This window comes from Fusarium falciforme, chromosome 1 (genome assembly GCF_026873545.1).
Source record: "Fusarium falciforme chromosome 1, complete sequence".
Classification (NCBI taxonomy): Eukaryota; Fungi; Ascomycota; class Sordariomycetes; order Hypocreales; family Nectriaceae; genus Fusarium; species Fusarium falciforme.
Genome location: NC_070544.1, coordinates 3,017,648 through 3,037,538, shown reverse-complemented (window position 1 = coordinate 3,037,538; position 19,891 = coordinate 3,017,648). Strand labels below are relative to the sequence as shown.

The following is a 19,891-nucleotide window of genomic DNA, read 5'->3' as shown; positions in this document are numbered from 1 at the left end:
CATTGAAGCCGGAAGACGGACGATGGCCGGCAGGCCGCCCACCCCTGCTGCCCTCGAAATTGTGGGGGACGGGAGAAGGACCGAGAAGGGAAAAGAGTTGTTCAAAGACAGTTGCGAAGTCACGAAGTGCCTCCTACGCTGGCCCCGAAAGCTTGGTTTCCCCGCATATTGAGGGCAAAGGGGTGTTGCATTCCGCCGCTTCTGACTGGCACATGAACATCCACATGGGAAGCAATAATAGCACTGAGCTCATGAAGTTCTGTTGCCACTTGAGGTGTTGTCAACTCTCGGGTGTGGCGGCGACAACACCGCTTTACATACACCCTGCGTTCAAGACCCTCTGAGTTGTTCCCACCAAGTCTGTTGTCTGGGATGGACGGGTCACGATTTATAACGGTGAGCCTTCGCCATGGGCGGCTCTGCAACCGAGCGTTGGCTTGACATACGACGTTAAAATTCTGGACTGTTGAGTTGACACGGGACATCCAGTGCTCAAGGGCCCGAGAAGGAAATGCGTATCAAAAGCTGTGCAGTAAAAGCTGAAGGATGGAGGAGTGCACGCGACAGACCGAGGGTTGCGAACACGAGCCAACCACGGGCCAATGCGAGCAGAGCCAAGCCAATACAATTCAATTCCTTGACCCTGGCATGGGTGGTTGATCTCCCCTTGTGGAGCGCCAGCGCAGCTAATCCTGATCAGTCGACCAAGAGATGGAATGTTCACCTAACAGAAATGCATCCATGACGGCAAGGGTTTTGCGACAGGATTTTCGCCGCCAATTTCTCCCGCCATGTTAGAGTTGCACAGTGGCGTGTCATGACAGCCAACCGATCCATTCTGGATACAGTAGCAAAGCTGACACCAGACGCCGCCACCTTGGACGTTGATGTTTGAGCCTCGGAGTGGCTGGTTGAAGGAGAAAAAGGTTCACGGCCTCCAGACCTTTCAGCTCCTACGACCGACCGGCAGCTGTGGCACACCATCTCGGCCGGGACATCTATTGTGGGATAGTCAACTTTCCACTTTCCGAAGCTTGGACAGGATCAGCATGGGGGGCGTGAGATGCTGTTTGGTGCATGCCCTTGTCCCTACAGATGAGAACCACCAACAATGATACATTGTGCAACATTGCAGCCAATGTGCAGCATGCCTGATTCACAGTTGTTGCCTCTTGACGGCCAAACGGAATCCTCAGCCTTCGATCACAAGCTTGCCAAGTCAAAGTGACACTCGGGCTCGGTTCCTTGACTGGTACTGGACCCTGACGGCCAAGATACCCTCACATGGATCCGGGTTTCACGCCGCCTGTCGGATTCGATATTCGACTTTCAAGTTAAATTTACGCTGAACAAAACAATGCAATGCTCCTTAGCCATTCGGTACTTTGACACATGCGTCATCCAATGCCCTCTGCCCTGTGCCTTACAGTCTGCAACCTCCTTGGGATGACGCCGCGCAAGTCCACCGTGTCCGTCCTTGCCAATTTTGTATTATCCATCCCAGAAACAAAAAGTCCCCAAGCCTCCCCGCCCGGACATGGCGCCAACCGTCGCCCCCGACCCCGACCTTGCCGCAGCCATCGCGGACAGGGGTACTGAACTGGGGAAGGCGGGGCCCCATTTGGGGAAGATCTCGTCTCGCCTCGTCTGTGAGCCGAGGCTCCATCTGACATATGAATATCTCATGATGGCTCTTCTCACAGCTTGGATCTCGTCCACAGGCCTCTTCGGTCCAACCCCGCATCGCCATCGTAAATATCTCGTTCCACCTGTCGAGCGTTCACCTGCCGACCCAGTTAGTCGAGATCGCCAAGCGGGGTAAGGTCTGGGGAAACCTGGGGAGACAACTTACAAATCTAGGCCCAAGCTCAGAGATATTCTTGGCTCCGAGCAACCTCATACACGTTGCCGTCTCCGCCTCGAGGACTGGTTTACATGTGTTAAACAGGGTTCGGACATGTCCGGAATCGCGGTTGGAACTTACTCTCGAGAACTCGCTCGACACCGGCTTGACCTCCGGCTCCGAGGCCGAACAGTGCGCCACGACCGATGCCGACAGCGCTTGCGCCGAGACACAGCGCCTTGACAACGTCGGTTCCACGCTTAATACCTCCATCAACCCACACTTCGATCTTGCTAAACACCTCGGGGCAGTACTTCTGGATCTCGAGGAGTACGTGGATTGCCGGAGGCGCTGTGTCAGCAGCTCGGCCACCGTGGTTGGACAAGATGATGGCCTTGACCTGAGGAGCATATTGAGCCGCCAGGTAGGCATCTTCGTGAGTCTGCAGACCCTTCAGGACAATGGGCAGATCTGTGTGCTCAGCCAACCACGGCAGCGTCGTCTTCCATGTCAGGTCGGCAGCGGTGCCAAAGAAGAGCTGCTGACCGACACCTCCAGCGCCAGGCTTGCTCTCACCGCTTGCAGGACTTGGCTCAGAGTAGTCAAAGTTGGCCTTCTCGTCGAGCTCACGCTTTCCAGGGACAGGCGCGTCCAGAGTCAAGCACACAAACTTGTAGTAGTCACGCATGGCATTGATGCGCTTGAGCATGGCCTCACTCTTGTGGCGGTGGTTCTGGACGTAGAGCTGCCAGCCAAAGGTCTGACCAGGCTTGGCGCCTTCAATGACCTGCTCGGGCGTCATGGAGGCGTTGTTGGATACTATTTGCATGGCGCCGAAGCGTGAGCATGCCTTTGCGATACCTTGCTCGCCATCGGGATGGGCCAGTCGGGCCATGGCAGCCGGAGCCACAAAGACGGGAAGGCCGACCTTGTTGCCGATAAGGGTTGTGGTGAGGTCGCAAGCCGTGCAATCGATAAAGACTCGAGGGCGGAGAAGAATCTTTTGGTAGATCAAGTTGTTGTAGCTCTTGGACCATAGGTCGTCGCTGGCCGAGAAGTAGTAGGCCCATGCCTTTCTTGAGATGCGCTTGGTAGCCTCCTCCTCGATCTCGTCCAGGTTCATGAGTGAGCCCATTGGGGGCGGGCTATCGTCTCCAGACTTGACGACGGCCTTTTCGGGTGAGGGCTCGGGCTCGGTGAGTGTTTCTTGGTTGATCTCGCCGAGAATGTCCTCGGGCTTGAGGTTCTCCTCGAGGGTGCCAGGAGGGTGGACAGGGTCATACTCGTCTGTGGCATCCTTACCAGCGAGCTTGAGAATGATCTTCTTTCCGCCAGGATGAGATGGCAGAAACTCGGTCACATCGTAGACCTTGCCATAGAGCACGACCCAGCAGCTCTCTGGGGTGTTGTGCTTGGCAACTGGTGGAGGGAGTGTCGTGTCAGTGGGATTGCACCCTCTGGCGACATGTAAGAGGGTAGAGTTGGGGGGTCTTCATACCTTCAGCAGCGTCGAATACCTTGGCCATGATGGCTTCTGTTGTGAACTACGGGTGGAAGAAAGAGGAAGAGGAGAGAGAGTATGAAAAGGATGAGAAGCTTCTCTCCCTTGGATATCAAGGTTAGATCTACTATTCGACTCGGCAAATGCTATCCCGCTTTCCAATTGGAATCTCGGGATTGGGGGTTTATGTTATCGATTGGGGGCGGCGGGATTTGCGACTGGCGCCCGGAGCTTGCAGTAGGAGGGCGCGTGTGTTCTAAACAGGGCAATTGAAGGCGGGGAGGGAAAAAAAAAAGGAAAGAAGGTGAAGGATGCAGGCGACCTCAAAAATGCATGATATCAAATCAAATGACGAGCAATGGATCCTTTTTTGATGAAGCAGGGGTTTATTTCTGGAGCAGGATATAAAACTTCCATGACATCTTCCCTTTTTTTTGCGCGAACGAAACACGGCGACTATTCCAGATTCCGTTGATATCAATGGCTGCCTCGCTATTGGATCGGACTGGACCCCGAACCAGGACCGCCGACCTCGCCCGAGGGAAGGACCCAGCGACGTAATGTCTCTCTTAAGCGTCATGTACCCCGGGACCCCAGATTTCGCTCTCTCCTGCCCCATTCAGCGTGTACCTGGTACTTACTTGTTGCTGCCATCCCGGGCCGCCAGTAAGTTTCTCCCTCTGCAGGAACAAACGCGCCACAGTCTCAAGCCACATTTTCCAGAAGCCGCCTCCTCAGCCTCCCGACGCTAACAATTTATTACGACATTGTCCGCTTGGCCCGGAGGAGGCACAAAACAACCTGCACTTGGAATCCTCCAAGCGATATCTTCCAGCCTCCGTGATCAAAGGCAGGAATACCAACCTCTTTTTTTTCGGCTAGACCTACCTTTTTGCGATCAGCTCACTTTTCATCAACCATGCGGCCCCCCGTCGCCTCCCCGGTTGTTCGCGATATCTCTCGGCTTTGTCTCCGATGTCGACTCCGAGTTCGCCGAGCCTCGACTCTTGCGCCCTCGCATCGTCCACTCGTTGCCGTAACACCTGCGCCGCGCCATGTAGCCATCGCGGCTGCCGCACGGGCGCCGGCAACGTCGTTCGTCCAAGTCCGCTCCGTGTCCTCTGGCGGCGCTGCCGACTCCTCCGCTGAGTCCGCACCGCCGTCTTCCGCCCCGGCGCCGCCCACGACACACTACCACCTCTTCCCCGAGACGCTCCCGGACGGGCCTCCCCCAGCGGGACACTTCCCCATCGACGTGCGCGCCCTCCGGCGTGAGTTCCTCCGCCTACAGGCGCGTGCGCACCCGGATATGCACCCAGCCGAGGACAAGGCCCGCGCCGAGGCCATGTCTGCGCGCATCAACGAGGCCTATAAAACGCTCGCGAATCCTCTTTTGCGAGCTCAGTATCTACTCTCCCTGCGCGGTGTCGACGTCGCCAACGACGAGACCCTCAAGGTTGAAGAGCCAGGCCTGCTCATGCTCGTCCTCGAGGCACGCGAGGAGATCGAGGAAGCCGAGAGCGAGGAGGACCTCGCCGAGCCTCGCGCCGCAAACGACGCTCGCATCGCCCAGAGTGAGGAGGTGCTGGAGCGGGCCTTTCAGCACGATGACATAGAGGCTGCCAAGCACGAAGCGGTGCGCCTACGATACTGGGTCAATATCAAGGAGAGCCTAGATAACTGGGAGAGGGGGAAGCACATTGTGCTGCAGCATTAGACAAAAAGTGTGAGCAAGAGCCAAAAGAAAAAATCACGTCCGGATAGGCTCCGGACCTCCGGCGCCGGAAGCGGGAGGATGTACATTAAAAAAAACTCCGGAGTCCGGAGGGGTGACGTTCAGAGTGATCAATCTCGGCGCTGGCTCCGGCGCACGGGTACCTATAATTAGGCATAGATCGCCGAGTGAGATGGCGGCGTTGGCATCGAACGACTCTGTCGTCATCTGCCCAGACAATGGGCTCATGGGGTCTGGACCTGGACCTGGACCTCCAGCCGATAAGATAGATGCATAATGAGGGCATGGGTGGGAAAAAAACCTTGTCCAATGCCATGTCCGAGGATGCAAAAGACAATCTCCTCTTTAGATAGACGACGGCGTGAGCCTCGCTTCTTTGTATTTGTAGAATTGTATGCATGTGCATATACCACTCTGGTACGGTTGGTGTTGGGGGAATAGATTGTGGTTTCGCTGTCCCTTCCATTGGGGGCCATCTCTTCGGCAGTACATCTTCTGTTCAGTGTGAGACAGAGCTCATATCGTGAAGTTGGCCGTATACAACATCCTGTTGACAATCTCAACAGTACCAGTACCCATTCCATGTCATCCATAATCCAACACCTATATCCAAACGCCTTGGTCCCGGCCACAGCGCCCCAAGATTGTATAGATATCTTCATCATCGCATTATCGTAAACCCAAGCAATGTACTCCAACATGTTAATATAAATTATGTCATCGCTGGTAAGCTGGCAGCTGCTCCCCGTCACCGTGTCGTGAGCTTCCAGATGGTCCAGCGCCAGATCCATATCCTGGAAAGTCATCGTCAAAATCATCGAGAACCGGGGCGCTAGGCGCACTTGGTTCTGGGTCTGGGTCTGGGGCCGTTTCGCCCCAAGGTCCCCCATTCCTTCGGTCCATATCCTCTGGAAACTCTGGTGGAGCGCTGGCTTCCTGCATCAATCGCCGTCGTTCCATCTCTTGCTTGTCTTCCACAGCATGGGATGGTGGTGCTGTGGCCACCTCGATGTCGTCTTCTGTAGGCGCCGAAGGACCTGCGTCAGGGGCACTAGGCGCGCTGGGAGCACTTGGAGCCGAGTCGGCAGGGAGATGAGGAGCATTGGGTGTGTCCTCGGCATCGTAAATGTTTTCGTCTTCGTTGCTGGTGGATGGACCCGCCTCTGGAGGCTGACTTGGTAATAGCCTTGTCTCAGCCTGCCGTATTCTATCCTTCTCCGAGAGGTTGCTCTGGTTTGGTATTTCAGGGGGAGGTATATATGCGGGAGCAGTTGGAGGATGAACGAAACCATTGGTTTGCGCGTGAGAATAACCCGGATGGGAAGGCGGAGGTTGCGAAGGAGGTTGTAAGGGCACAACTTGTGAATATGGCTGAGGAAGATGTGAAGGGATAGGCGGCGGATGGCGGTTCCCGTTTTGCTGTGATGGAAAGTAACCACCAGGAGACAGTTGCCCATTGTTTTGATGTGTTTCATGGGGCACTTCATCGCCGTGACTCGAATCTCGACCTGTTGCTTCCTCGTCATCGCTTTCAGGGGCTCGGTTTCTCCGTGATGTCGGTGAAGCTCTCGATCTTTTCCTTCCCCTTGATGTGTCCGTGGTGCCCACGACCGTCTCTATTGCCACTGAGATGACTCCTTTTTCGTGCCGTAGTTGTGAAGTATCCGCAATGTTGGCCCCCCTTCTTGGCCCATAAGTATAGTTATCCGAGTTTCCATGGCCATATGATCCGAATCTAGATGCCGGACCTGTCTGCATCTGGTTGGATAACCGTCCACCCAAATCAACCACTACCTCGACTAGGTACTTGAAGCTGATCATCTCCCCGGGGACACCCTTAATTGTCGGAAACGAGTCGTCGGGCAGCTTGACAGTGACAGTAACCGAGGTCTGCATGGTGCTGGGGTCGATGATGAGAGGCGCTATGTTCTGGTCCAAGTCCTTGCGGAATATGCTGGTCGAACCCGATGATGTTAGTGTGAGACCCCCGAGGCCGGTTCTTGACCTTGGAAACACTTCATCCTTGTCCATTTGCGCCACATCCTCTCGACTCAATGACCCGTCAAAAAGGCCAGGCGGTGGGTTGCTGTCGATCTTTCCTTGCCTGAAAAGCGTCACAATAACACCCGTCATGCTCTTGACACGCTTGATATGTTGAACCGTGACCCGCACGGATACGGCGTCGCCTGGCAAACAACCACCTTTGATCAACTCTATCGTCGCCGTAATAGTCTTCTTGTCCACCGCCTGCTGCTTGGCTGATGTCAGCGTCCCAACCTGGGACAGTGTGAGGTCAGGCCGGCTAACGCCTGTGCTGCCGCTCACGCCGCTCTCTCCACTCACTTCGCTCCGCATGTCGCTCTGGATTGGGCTTCGAGTATCTACGGCATGTTCGCGTGTCTCTTCTGTGGGCGTCTCGACAGGATCTGGTTCCGAACCAAGCTCATTGACCTCTGACGGGGCAGCAGACGTCTTGTCCAGCATCATCGACTTCTTCCTTCGGGTTCGTTTCGATATTGGCTCAAGAAAGATTGTTCGTGGTCGTGGTGCCTGTAGCGATCCTATATCTACATTCTCCACTAGCATCACTTTTCTTTCGCAGGACGAAGTCGGGGCGATCGATGTTGGCCTTGTAAGTGTCGCTGTAACCATGTATGAGACAGTCCCTCGCTCAAACTGTGACGCTGGTCAGTCATTGTCGAGTCGCAAACCAACAAGCGAGAGACATACGTCGATACTGCTTGGTAGGCCCTTCTCAGGGAATACAAGGTTGAACCCAAACTCGTACCTGCCCGGCTCTAGCCTTCCCTCGCCGCTCAGCACCTGCTCATCCTGAAAGAGGCTGGCGAGCCCATTGCCGTGATACCGTGGTCTCGCCGAGTCACCATTCTGTGGCATCACAATACTCCCTTGGGCTTTGGCCACTGCAGCTGGGTCCTTGAGCACTCGCACATAGCCATGCAGCGACACAGTTAGGTGAGTGATCCGCACTGGCTTGACTATGACGAGTACCACGGCGCCGCGAACGTGGTCGCCGGCGCCATACCGGCGATGGGGCTCCTCGGCACGGATATGGAAGTCGGCGACATTGCGATTTCGGTTGCGTAGCGAGAGAGGGAGGCTGAGGCGCGACAGGAAACTCGGGCGCGTAGAAGAGGAGGTGGATGCGGTGGGGGAGGTCGCCCGAGGGGCGGGAGATGTCAACGAGCCAGCGGAACCGACGGGTGACGAGGACGCGACGTTGGACGAGTTGGATGCGGCGGCGTCAGGCGCAGAGGTAGGATTAGCGAGCGACGGTGAGGATTTCGACCGACGGCCCATTCCCAGATGTGGTGCCGAAGGCATGGAGACCAGGATCCGAGGTCGAGATCGACGTCGAGGTTAGGAACCGACGTCGCAGGCCTGGGATCGCAGGCTCGTGAAGTCGTCCTTCGCTGCAGTTGTGTCTCTCGTGAGGGTGCTGACTCGCGTACAATGCGGGCTTCGGTGGTTGTGAGGAGCAGAGACGCTGAGCTGGCGGGCGCGTCGTCGAGGTTCAGGCTCTGAGGAGGGGGGTTAGAGGCCTGGGATGGATCCGGATTTCTGGAGAGATGAGGAGTTTCGGAGGGGGAGAGGAGCGATGTTGAAAGATGTGAGTAGCATCTATGCTGGAGAGGATTTGAGTGACCGGGTAAGTTTGGCGGATGAGTATGAGCGAGTGAGGGTGTGCGAGGACGTCGAGGTCGCACACGGAGGCGGAGGTGGAGGGCCGCCGGCGGGAGAAGGAGCTATGGGCGGGCTGTAAGTTCGCACGATTGAAGGTTTGGAAGGTTCGGGCGCGGGAACCCAGGATGGAAGGAACCTGCCCGAGGTGACAGTGGAGGACAGCACTGGAGAAGCCACTGGAACGCTCCCATTATAGTGACGGGAGCCCCGTAGCGTAGGTGGCCCTACCAGTGTGGGCACCCCCAGCCTACGTAACCAGGGGCCCATCGCCAGGTCCCATCCATCCATCTGAGCGTCACCAGCCCGAATTGCGCCAAACAACGTGCAAGGCCATTTTGCCGTGCCACTCAGCTTTGTTGGACACTCTTCTCTCCACTCTTGATTTGTCAGTATTACCTCTCGCTTGCGCTGCTGAATGCTGAATGCGTGCAACATGTCCTGCGACCAAAGGGGCGAGGTCAATTCGCCTGCTTGACGCCGTTCGAGTCTTTGCGCTGGCTCAGGCCTCCAGTGTCGAGAGACAGACTCGACAGTTCTCCAGTAATTCCCTATGTCATCAAGGCTTGCATATGCCAAGGCATCACGGGCTATCGCCCTCGCCAAGAAAAGCTTGGTTGTGGCCACGACGAGCTTGTCTCGCGTGTTCCGCCTGAGGATTTAGATCCTGGGACGAACAAGCAAAGTGGACCTGTGCGACTCTGTTCCCGGCGAGGCTAGGTGGGATACCGATCCCAGGGGGTTCCAGTTCTGGCAATTTGCAGATTTACGCGGCATTAGGCATTGACAACCACCCTGGCGAGTCGTCAGTCGCAACAACCGATCCGATCCTCTCCCCTGTCAAGCGCCATGATTGAAATTTGGTCGGTGCGGCGTGGCTGGATCCGGTTGAGGCGCCGCCCTCGGCCCTGGTTCACTCCATGGGTCCCATGTAGATAATCGTCAACTGTAAGCCGTCGCTCGTGTGTTTGGATGGGGCTCTTCGAGATGACTACACCAGCCTTGGGCCAGGGGTTGCGGACAAGAGGATGTGGACGGCAACTCAAGGCGAGATTATTACAAACTGCCGGGGAGCGTGAATACGTAGGCATCTTGGTATGCCGCGTATCTGGCTGCCTTGACAACAGCTCGAGTCAAGTGAAACTTCACAAGCAGATAGATCCTTGGCGAATAATCAATTTCGTTCTTTTTTTCATTTCTCATCCGTTTGTTCTATCAACACATTCATCGTCGTTCCTCGACACAATGTGTCCCTCATCCCCGTAGGCATAGGCATACCGGCCTGCCCGTCAAACATCAACATCTAAAGTCTACTATTACATACATGGTATCATCATCCATCCTGGGGTCCTGGATTCCTGCCAGGGCCCATGCAAACCAATCCACCCATTGTAATGCAAGACAATGATCAAAACCTCCAACCCCCTTCATACTGTAATGAGAAACAACCAGAACGCCTTGCGATGCCGTAACATGGTCCTCCCGACACCTTTTCCAGTCTAATCCAATGCCTCTCCACTCAAGATGCTCTTCAGGATTCCTGCGCCAACACCCTCAGCAACAGACTCAAGCTCCTTCTCTCCAACACAGCTGGTGATTCTTCGCTCATCTCCAGACGCAGCCAGGGTCTTTCGACCTCTCTTGCTAGGTGTCTGTGGCACCGCAAGACTGCCGGTCTTTCCATCCGATGCGTTGATCAACCCAAGAGTTTCCAAGCTGCCCACAACCTCTCGAAACTCGGAGCTGGACAGGGGGTGAAGGACCGAATCTCGGGTGCACAGTTGGCAGTATGCGTCGAAAAGAGTCTTGATGGTTGGTGACAACAGCTTTGCCTTGGCTGGGGTAGAGCAACCATGGGTCATCTTGGCTGCTGCTCGAAGCCGTTTCTCATAAGCCACAAGAGCACACAGGGCTGCCTTCTGCTGTAGGTTCAAGGCCTTGAGTCGTTGTGTTGTGCCGTTGCTAAAAGCGGCAGCGGTGATCTTGTTGAGGTGCCCAATGGACGCTCGTGGTGCCGTCTCTGCGGTGAGTGCCTTTAGTGAGTTCGACATTATCTGAACCACGCTTCTCGGACCACCCGAAGCTCCGTTGATGTTCTCTCCCAAGGGTCGCTTGGAAGGCGTCATTTGCAGTAGTGTCTCTCGAGCCTCCTCCTCATGCTTTGATCGAGTCTCGGCCTCGATCAGATCCAGTGCTCGGCGGCAAATCTCAAAAGCCTTGCGAATGTCTCCAGTTTGGCTCGAGACCTTGCGAGAGCAAAGCTCAATGGCAGCAGGGTGAATAAACGGGACATATCCCTCCTTGCCACCGGCAGGCATCAGAGACTTGAGCCGTGTGGTGATGATGTTCTTGACCTGGGCCGCATTGTAGGGGAGGAAAGGCAAGAGATCGGGCTTGAGGTTCTTGGACTTGAGCCGGGGCAGAAACCGGTCGGTCAAATCCAAGGCATTGGCAATGCCGACCAGAACAAGCCGAGAGTTCTTCTGCAGTGACCACTCAAAGACCCGGTAAAGACTCTCCAGACCCAGAGTAAGAATGTGATCGATCTCATCAAGAGTCACAAGGTAGGCAGTGCTCGATTTTGTTTTGGGGGCAAACATTGTTTGCAAAGCCGAGATGGCCTCGGCCTCGGACAAGTCACCTTCGTGGCCCAGCGAGCTAAGCAGGGTGGTGTACAGATCCTTGGAGGACTTGACGCTCATACAGTTGACGTAGGCAGCTCGCACATTCTCGTGTTCGGCATACTTTTGAGTCATCTCTGTGATCATGGCGCTCTTGCCGGTGCCTGGTGGCCCGCTAACGTAAAGGCAGCCGCTGGGGCTTGAAGATGAACATCGGTCGAGGAACTCGGTCAGCTGTTTGCGCTCAGCATCTCGGCCAACAAGCTGGCCAGGCTCAGCACCGCGGGCGAATAGTTGTCGAGCCGAGTGGTAAATGGTCTGGACTGCGCTGGGCGACAGAGGTGTGTGCGGTGTCAGTCGCTTGAAGAGTTTGCCAGCCGACATGACGGCGTGTCGGGGCGTCGTAGGGGGCACCGAGAGAGCATCGCGATGTCGTGGAGTGGAAGGTGTGACGGGGTTTTGCTTTGTCGATGCTTGAGAGGGAGATCGTCGTGTTCGGGGAGGAGGAAGCTCAGCGAGTTCATCGTCTTCCTCATCGTCGAAGGGGGAGTATGTAGGGTCTTGATTCTCGTCGTTATATGAGACCGTCTTTGTGAAGCGTCGACTTCTCTTGGTAGGAGTAGCAACCACACAAGGCTCATCTGTTTTGAATCCTCGTTAGCAACTGTTGCTAGGAAGGCGAACCTCTTGCTCCGTGCTCGAAAAGGGACTTACCGGTTTCGTCGATGCCTCGGGCTCTCTTTCCAAGTGTTGCTCGAGCCATGATTGTAATGGCACCTTCCAGCTTCCAGTGAGGATGTACAAGATGTAAAGTCGATGGCACTTTCCAACAGGGTAGGTTGAGGTGCTGGGGTTTGGAAGATGAAGAAGTTGCAATCAACGTGATGGGTGATTGTCGGTTGCAGTTTAGGGTGAGTGGGAAATATTAGATGGAGCCCCATGTTCTCGGCCCTGCGCGCCGCGATGAGCGTCAAGGCGTGTCAAACGCGTCGAGACGCGATATCGCGAAGTCGAATCAATTAAAGACATGGCCCGTGCACTAGAGTCGCGAGGCGTTGCGTCAGCCACGGTTCACGAGCCTCACGCGAAATCTCCCCTGTCAGCTCCAGGGGATCTCCCTGCCTGTCACGCCTGGTCGTGACGGGGACGAGCAGCGCGTCGATTGGATAATAATCTACGATGGGTTGCCGATTGTTTGGGCTTGTTTCTGCCATCAACTCGACGGCGAGAATGGATACATCCGATGGAAGGCCAGGGGTGTTCGCTTGACGCTTCCAAATGGGGTAGCCAACTCGCCAGAGCGCAAGGGGACAAGGGCTCGTCTTGGCCGTGGAGTGAGATGCAGGCTTCTCGCTCATCGACCTACATCGTTTCCTCCGATCGTCATCCCGCCTGTATCGGCTGCGCATCTGAAAGAACAACTCAATCAGGCCACTCACACGAACATGATGGAAGCACAACCAAAGAATGCCTCGGCATTGAGGCGGTGTCTCCTCTCTCTGAAGGAAATATATATTACGTCATTGTCTCTTCAGCCAATTCAATCATATTCATTTGTCGCAAACTCTGCAGGACCAGATCTTCCTTTGACATTGTTCTTCAGCAGGAGCTAATCAATTGTGTCCAATTCACCACACCAAGAACCTTCATCATGACGACCTACGTGCCCGCTCTCACCTTGCCAGATGCCGTCTTCCTCAAACCCGCCGTGTCCGTTTTGCTGCCCATCGGCCTTGGCACAGCTGTCGGACTGAGCGCCACTCGTGAGCTCCTCTCCCTCTCATGATTCTCTCGACGGCTGGAATACTGACATGATGTTCTCCTGCCTCAGAGACCCAGAAGACATATCTCTCACTGAAGAAGCCCTCTGTGCATCCTCCACCATGGCTGTTCGGCCCCGTCTGGACCGTCCTTTATGGGCAAGCACACCTCTCCCACTACTCAACCCATGATGGTAAAAGCTAACAATTACTAGTGTCATGGGTTACGCCGCATATCGGGCTGCCAACATTGGCCTCTCTCCCTTTTCCTCCCCTGATACCATCCGTACCGCTCGACAGGCCATGACTCTCTACAGTGTCCAACTCGGCCTCAACCTCCTTTGGACCCCTCTCTTCTTTGGTCTCCACCGTCCCATTGAGGCATCAGTCGACATAGTCACCCTCGTCGGAGTCAATGGCTACTTGACATACCTCTACAGCTCCATTGACTCAGTTGCCGCTTGGTGCCAGGTCCCATACCTCGGCTGGCTGAGCTTTGCCACCTACCTCTGCACTAGCATTGGATACCTGAACAACTGGGATCTATCGGGCAAGGAAGCGCCCAAGAAGGAGTAGGAGAATGCTCGAATGGATCCATATTGTGTACGCTCAAGTAAACTTTTTGGCCTGATGCATATTCTGCACCACCATGTCCTCGTCAATCCCCCTCTAATCGTCTATGTACCAACCTCTCATTTTCAATATCCTCCTCGTTGGGAAATAATGTATACCTTCAGCTCTTGCCCCAACCCGCCCGCATCGCCAATTTACCAAACCACATCGAATATATAACGCCTCGTAAATGCTCTTTATAACATCCGCCAAGACCCTGAGAAACCTTTTGCCCTTTTCTGTGAATGAAATATCGCCCTGGTCATCGAATGATGCCACTTCGTCTTGTCACACTATTGCACGGTGATGTATCGCTTTAGACCGTCGTAAACCATGAAAATGAAAGCAGAGCTCGGCGCTGATCGGAGGCACGTAATGCCACATCCCCGATACATGCCTCGTAGCCCATGCTGCCGCCAGAGAGCCGAGCCCTCGTTCCAAAATGTTCGCCTCTCTCGCAGGTCACCGACAGGTGCGGTTTGCATCCGGGACTTGATGGTGTCTGCGGGAAAGAAGAGAAAGTTGTAAGACACACCGGCTGAGGCGCCTGCGACGGCTTGCTGCCAAAGAGGAAGGGGCGTGTCTAAGATTTTCTGCTTTTCAGCCTCTGAAGTAGCCTTCTTTGTCTTGGCCTGGTAAAACATGGTTGTCACCGTTTCTTTGGCACCGAACCAAGCTGAACCACCACCAGCTTCTCGAATCAGGGTTCCGAGTTGACCGTGCCAGAAGCCCCTCAGACCCTCATGCCGGAAGACTTCCTTGATGACAGGGATCGGGCGAAGGGGGGCGCGGTTAGATCCATCACCAAGTCCAGGTGCCTGGATCTTGCACTTGACGAGCTCGATGGGTGTGAGGACGAAAGAGGTAAATGCGCCGGAGAAAGCGCCAGTCAGCCAGAGGTCGGGCAGAGACAGTCCCTTCTCTCTCGAAGCATAGCCGCTCAAAAAGAACAGCTCGCGACCGAGGCTCTCAAAGAGAAAGAGACTGCTCGTCTCAGCAGCAGCGCCTACAAGAGGAGCACTGATACCTCGGTATAGCCCTAAAAATCCATCACTCTTTATAGATTGTCGGAAACAGTCCAGGGGACCGGTGTACCGGAGTGGGAGGTGATCGGGTTGACTTTGTAGTCGGACCTTGACCGTGTCGAAAGGATATTCGATATACTTGCCAACGGCGCCTGCAATCTATGGGGATGTTAGCACCCGACAAACTTTTGGACTGCTAAACTCACCGATCCACATAGAACATCCTCAATGGCCTCGACGAGGGCCGTTTTGCCCTTGAGGGGGAACTCGGGCGAGTGGGCCGAAGCCTCGACTGCGATGGGGCTGGGCTCCATTGCGATATTGTGAAGACCGAGGTGGAACCTAAGGAGGTGGAAATCGAAGAGGGACGGGGAGAGGAAAGGCCGAGGCCGGGAGTAGTAGGAAAGATTGGCGAATGGCGGTGTCGTGGCCGATGTCCGTGTGGTATCGTGAAGTATCGGATGAGGGGCAGTTCGGCAATGAGTCGCAAGAGAAGCTCAACGGCTGCACGGAAGCCAACCCAATATTGGCAAACGACAATAGACGTAAAACGAGTATCGTTTGTCGAATGCGCGAATATCGGAGAAATGCCCGACGATTCAGAAGCAGACCTTAACTTTCAGGACAGCGACCACCGCGGGGCATCTCTTGGAGGAACGTAGGGGAACAGCGAGAGGGTCGCCTCGGGGTGGGATGGAGGGCGAGTCGAGGGCTTAAGAAGCAAAGCAAGAAAAGAAAATAGCCTGCCGGAGAGGATGGGGGCGACCTCGCAGCTACAGGGCGAAGCTTGTCCACCAGGTCAGGTCACGACACGTTTCGGTGGGCTAGGCCTGCGACGTAAAAATCACCGCGCCCTGTGCTGCGAGTTCCACGACGATGGGCGTTGGGTGCAGATGAAACTACACCAGATGTGAGTTGCGCAGCCGGGCCCCCCCATCCGTGGATCTCGAAGCAGAGCAGAAAATTCTACTTATCGAGCTTATCGACCCGGCATGTGACATCAGGACCTCCGCTTTTCGCTCAAAGGCTGCCCAATTGCGTGCGGCAGAGTTTTATCTGATCGACCGTGCGCGGCTTGAGGACGCCAAGTTCAGGGACCCCGACTCAATTGAGCCGGCGTTGTGGAGGGGTCGGAGGAGATGAGGGGCTCTGGCGTGGCTCTCGGAGTGGTTCCTGAGCTCCAACGGATCCGTTCGTACCGTCGATGACCCTGGAAACTCTGCAAAACCCTGGCAAATTGCAATCTTGGAACGAGTCTTTTAGCGTCCTGCATCTTGATCGACTGATTGATTAGATGGCCAGTCCGGCGTCCGGTCCAGGCGCCATCACGGTGCTGCTCGTGTTAGTGCTCACAAAGAGGACCAGGTGCATAACCGACCAGGGTTTGACCCGTTGTTCGGGTCGATGGAGCAGATTTTTTTACCGTTCTGTGAAGCTGACGTGCTCAATGGGCATCGTGGCTCTAAATCTCGACATCATAGGCTTTGTGATCTGTGATGATGCCCAGGCAAGGGATCGTTCAAAGGCCAGCTGCAAGCTCAACAAGGACGACAGTCACACACCGTCAAGTCCTCAACGTGGATCCAGGGCCCCATCCCTGAATTCCGTCTGACCAGGGCGGCAACACGTCCGTGGGGGAGAGGGCCACAAACTGCAAGCCAAATGCCGTGATCGGTAATTCCATGTGTTGTTGGTTTGCGCGAATTCGGTACCTGCGACGGCTTCACCCGTCAAAGGGTGGGATGCAGAGCTAGGCTCATTTCAGGAACGTGGGATCCAGCGTGGTGGAATGGGGGTCGCCACGTGAATTGAAGATGACCGGCAGCGGCATAAATGTTTTTCCATTGTCTTTTCATGGTGGGGTCGAGGGGCATCGCGTCCCACGCGACTAGACGCGTCTGCATGTTTAATTGATTTCGTCCCATCCCTTTGTAGAGGACATTCTCGACCCTTGACTCCCAGTTCAATAGTTGATCATTATTCTTACCAAAATGACTGCCTCACAAGCCCCTTCCACTGAAAAGCCTTCCAATGGCTCAAGTTCCTCTATTAACCACGAGGAACGCCAATATTTGGATCTCGTAAAAGAAATCCTAGAAACCGGTGAGCGTCGGCCAGACAGGTAAGGAAGAAGCAGTCCTCCAATGACCGGCATCGATCTAACAACTTCACAGGACTGGCACAGGCACATACTCCATCTTTGCCCCTCGACCCCTTAAATTCTCCCTCAACAACAACGGCACCCCGATCCTCCCCCTCCTTACCACCAAGCGCGTCTTTACCCGCGCCGTTATCGCCGAGCTCCTCTGGTTCATCGAGGGCAACACATCCTCCACCAGCCTCAGCGAGGCCGGCATCAAGATCTGGGACGGCAACGGCTCTCGCGAATTCCTTGACAACCTCGGCCTCAACCACCGCGAGGTCGGCGACCTCGGCCCCGTGTACGGCTTCCAGTGGCGGCACTTCGGCGCCGAGTACGTCGATGCCAAGACGGACTACACGGGCCAGGGAGTCGACCAGCTCGCCGAGATTATTCACAAGCTGCGCACCAACCCATATGATCGTCGTCTGATCCTTTCCGCCTGGAACCCCGCCGATCTGAAGAAGATGGTCCTCCCACCTTGCCACATGTTTGCCCAGTTTTACGTCTCTTACCCCCGACGAAAGGATGACGACCCCGAGACCAAGCCCCAAGGCCATCTACACTGCCAGCTCTACCAGAGATCCTGTGACATGGGCCTCGGCGTTCCATTCAACATTGCCAGCTACGCATTGCTGACACACATGATGGCGCACGTCTGCAAATTGGTTCCTGGCAGCCTGACTCACGTCATGGGCGACGCACACGTCTATCTTGACCATGTCGATGCTCTTAACACGCAACTGGAGCGTGAACCCCGTGACTTTCCAGAGCTGGAGATTACCCGAGAGAAGGGAGGCAGCATTGACGGATGGAAAGCGGAGGACTTTGTTATCAAGGGCTATGACCCTCACAAGACCATTGCCATGAAGATGTCCGTTTGAGATTTTGTATGAGACCAAGTGAACCGTCTACGCTGGAAGGATATGGGTTTGGCCGATTGCTATAAGGATAGATGGCGTTAGGATAGAGTTTTAGCACACAAGAACCCTGTTTTAGATTTGACAGCTTAATGTTTTGCGTCCGTGCCATCTCCAGTTTTCTGCTGTCTGAGCATCGTACGAGGTTCATAGGCTTATCAACCAAAGCTCGATCTAGGGGCGGATCCCCGAATCTTGATGAGAGGGGTCCGGAGTCAGCGGGGGCAATGCCCCTTTCCTTATCTCAGGTTCATCATGTTGAGGAATCGAGTATCTAGTCGAGTGAAGATGGTCGAAGAGTGAAAGCAATGTGGTGTATGGATCAATATATCACAACTATATTCATACATATACTTGCTGCTAGTCATGCAAGTGTATCCAACGATAGAGACATGCATCAAAAGTAGCACATACACGCAGTGACGCTGCCCAAGACATGATGGCAGTTCATGCAATTTTCGTCCCCAAAGTGAGCGCTATCACTGTCAAGGGCCCCTCTACTGCTTCTTCTTAGTGGCGGCCTTGCTGGGAGAGCCCTCCTTCTTCGCAGCAGCCTCCTTGGCGTCAGCAGCGGCAGCGGCGGCAGCATCGTCCACCTCCTTCTTCTCGGCATACCACTGACCAGCCTGGAGAACGAGAATTCCGACCAGGACGAGGGCGAGGATGGTGTTGCTAGCAGAGAGAACCTTCAGGCTGTCCTCACGACCAAGGATGAGCTCGCCATTCTCGCCCTCGTGCGTCTGGCCGTCGAAGCCATCGTTGGTCCAGATCTCGGCGCTGACGCTTCGCAGAGCCTTGACAATGTTGGCAACGTAGACACCGAAGCCGATGAGGTAGAGAATGAGAGAGGCGCCGTCAAAGAGGAAGTTGGCCTCGCTGGGTCGGAAGAGCTTGATGAAGAAGCCGAGGAAGCCGACAGAGATGATGATGTGCAGGATACGGCTGATGAGCGGCGGCGATTGGTGGACAAACTTCAAATGCGTCTCTAGATGATCAAAGAAGTTGTCGGGGATGGGCGCCTTGGTCCAGAGAAGAGGAAAGTCGTAGGGGAAGGAAGCGAAAAGGACGCCGAGGAAGAAGCAGACGGCTAGGGCACGAGTCAGCGCGGGGAAGCGGACACAAGATCATGATCGCACGAGGAGATACTCACGGGCGATGATCATAAAGGTCGCAAAAGAACCAGATCCATGGTAGTTCTTGGACCGGGTGGTCTTAGACCAGTCGATGAAGGAGCTCATGATGGAGGAGGGAGGGGTTTGAAAGGCGAAGCGAGGCCGAGATCTGTCGCAAAGTGCGGAGGCGGGAATGCACAGCGTAGGAGGAAGCGCGTATATGCCTGAGCGATTAGAATGTGTCGCCAAGAGTCAACGACCTCGTTGACAAAGTGTCGCGATAGAAGAGAAAGTTGTTGAGGGGAGAAAGTGGGAGGAGGAGGAGAAGAGGAGACGAAGTAGGTGATGGAGCCTCGCAGATAATTGAGGAAGGCGGGAGCAAGTACCTTCCACTTTGGTGGTAGACCGGGGAAGCCCTGAAGTACCTTAGCTGTCCTCACTGCACCCGACCACAGCTTCCCGTCAAGTGGGCAGCGATAGTGAATGGAGAACGCTGAGGATTAACCAGGTTGCCCAGTATTTGTGGGGTTTGTGAGTGGTTGCTAGGCTCTTGACGGCTCCACAAACCGGGCGAGGTTTAAATTGGCACGAGAGCATTGGCCTGAAGATTCACTCTGTGGAGAGAGAGAATGGGCCTTTCTAGAAGCTGCACGGATCAGTTCAAGAGTTCGTTGATAAATCACTTGACGGATATGATATGATGGCTTGACTGATAGTCTATGGCGTACTCCGTAGATAAGGCGTTAGAGCCGGAACCGGCTGGTCTTAAAGATACTTGATCAACCACAGTGGCTGTCTCTTCCGTCCCATGTCTCACATATAACCCGGTTTAGGAGCTGTATAGTAATGGCGCCTCCTCTCATTGATGAAACGAGGTGATCTTCTCTAGCTACTAGTGTAGACCGACTCTCGGGCAACCC

At 55.0% G+C, this 19,891-nt stretch overlaps 8 protein-coding genes across 8 annotated transcripts; 3 read left to right on the top strand and 5 right to left on the bottom strand.

Moving 5' to 3' along the window:
- Positions 1 to 1,697: 1,697 nt before the first annotated feature.
- On the bottom strand, positions 1,698 to 3,369 carry NCS54_00082500 (Hypothetical protein; the record flags this gene model as incomplete). Its single annotated transcript, XM_053146463.1, has 4 exons — positions 1,698 to 1,784; positions 1,853 to 1,926; positions 1,985 to 3,262; positions 3,342 to 3,369. 4 exons carry the CDS (start codon positions 3,367 to 3,369, stop codon positions 1,698 to 1,700), a joined length of 1,467 nt encoding a protein of 488 aa, XP_053002438.1.
- An 894-nt stretch (positions 3,370 to 4,263) lies between these two features.
- Positions 4,264 to 5,061, top strand: NCS54_00082400 (J domain-containing protein; the record flags this gene model as incomplete). The annotated part of the gene is made up of 1 exon (XM_053146462.1): positions 4,264 to 5,061. The coding sequence occupies one exon, from the start codon at positions 4,264 to 4,266 to the stop codon at positions 5,059 to 5,061; it is 798 nt and encodes a 265-aa protein (XP_053002437.1).
- Positions 5,062 to 5,796: 735 nt separating this feature from the next.
- NCS54_00082300 (Arrestin-C domain-containing protein) lies at positions 5,797 to 8,424 on the bottom strand (the record flags this gene model as incomplete). Its single annotated transcript, XM_053146461.1, has 2 exons — positions 5,797 to 7,755; positions 7,810 to 8,424. The coding sequence occupies 2 exons, from the start codon at positions 8,422 to 8,424 to the stop codon at positions 5,797 to 5,799; spliced, it is 2,574 nt and encodes an 857-aa protein (XP_053002436.1).
- A 1,856-nt stretch (positions 8,425 to 10,280) lies between these two features.
- Positions 10,281 to 12,165, bottom strand: NCS54_00082200 (Cell division control protein; the record flags this gene model as incomplete). Its single annotated transcript, XM_053146460.1, has 2 exons — positions 10,281 to 12,043; positions 12,117 to 12,165. 2 exons carry the CDS (start codon positions 12,163 to 12,165, stop codon positions 10,281 to 10,283), a joined length of 1,812 nt encoding a protein of 603 aa, XP_053002435.1.
- A 480-nt stretch (positions 12,166 to 12,645) lies between these two features.
- On the top strand, positions 12,646 to 13,738 carry NCS54_00082100 (Hypothetical protein; the record flags this gene model as incomplete). Its single annotated transcript, XM_053146459.1, has 3 exons — positions 12,646 to 13,165; positions 13,234 to 13,291; positions 13,378 to 13,738. The coding sequence occupies 3 exons, from the start codon at positions 12,646 to 12,648 to the stop codon at positions 13,736 to 13,738; spliced, it is 939 nt and encodes a 312-aa protein (XP_053002434.1).
- Positions 13,739 to 14,067: 329 nt separating this feature from the next.
- Positions 14,068 to 15,113, bottom strand: NCS54_00082000 (Amino-acid transporter arg-13; the record flags this gene model as incomplete). Its single annotated transcript, XM_053146458.1, has 2 exons — positions 14,068 to 14,958; positions 15,006 to 15,113. The coding sequence occupies 2 exons, from the start codon at positions 15,111 to 15,113 to the stop codon at positions 14,068 to 14,070; spliced, it is 999 nt and encodes a 332-aa protein (XP_053002433.1).
- A 1,656-nt stretch (positions 15,114 to 16,769) lies between these two features.
- Positions 16,770 to 17,823, top strand: NCS54_00081900 (Thymidylate synthase; the record flags this gene model as incomplete). The annotated part of the gene is made up of 2 exons (XM_053146457.1): positions 16,770 to 16,921; positions 16,974 to 17,823. The coding sequence occupies 2 exons, from the start codon at positions 16,770 to 16,772 to the stop codon at positions 17,821 to 17,823; spliced, it is 1,002 nt and encodes a 333-aa protein (XP_053002432.1).
- A 533-nt stretch (positions 17,824 to 18,356) lies between these two features.
- Positions 18,357 to 19,097, bottom strand: NCS54_00081800 (Hypothetical protein; the record flags this gene model as incomplete). Its single annotated transcript, XM_053146456.1, has 2 exons — positions 18,357 to 18,946; positions 19,010 to 19,097. The coding sequence occupies 2 exons, from the start codon at positions 19,095 to 19,097 to the stop codon at positions 18,357 to 18,359; spliced, it is 678 nt and encodes a 225-aa protein (XP_053002431.1).
- Positions 19,098 to 19,891: the final 794 nt, after the last annotated feature.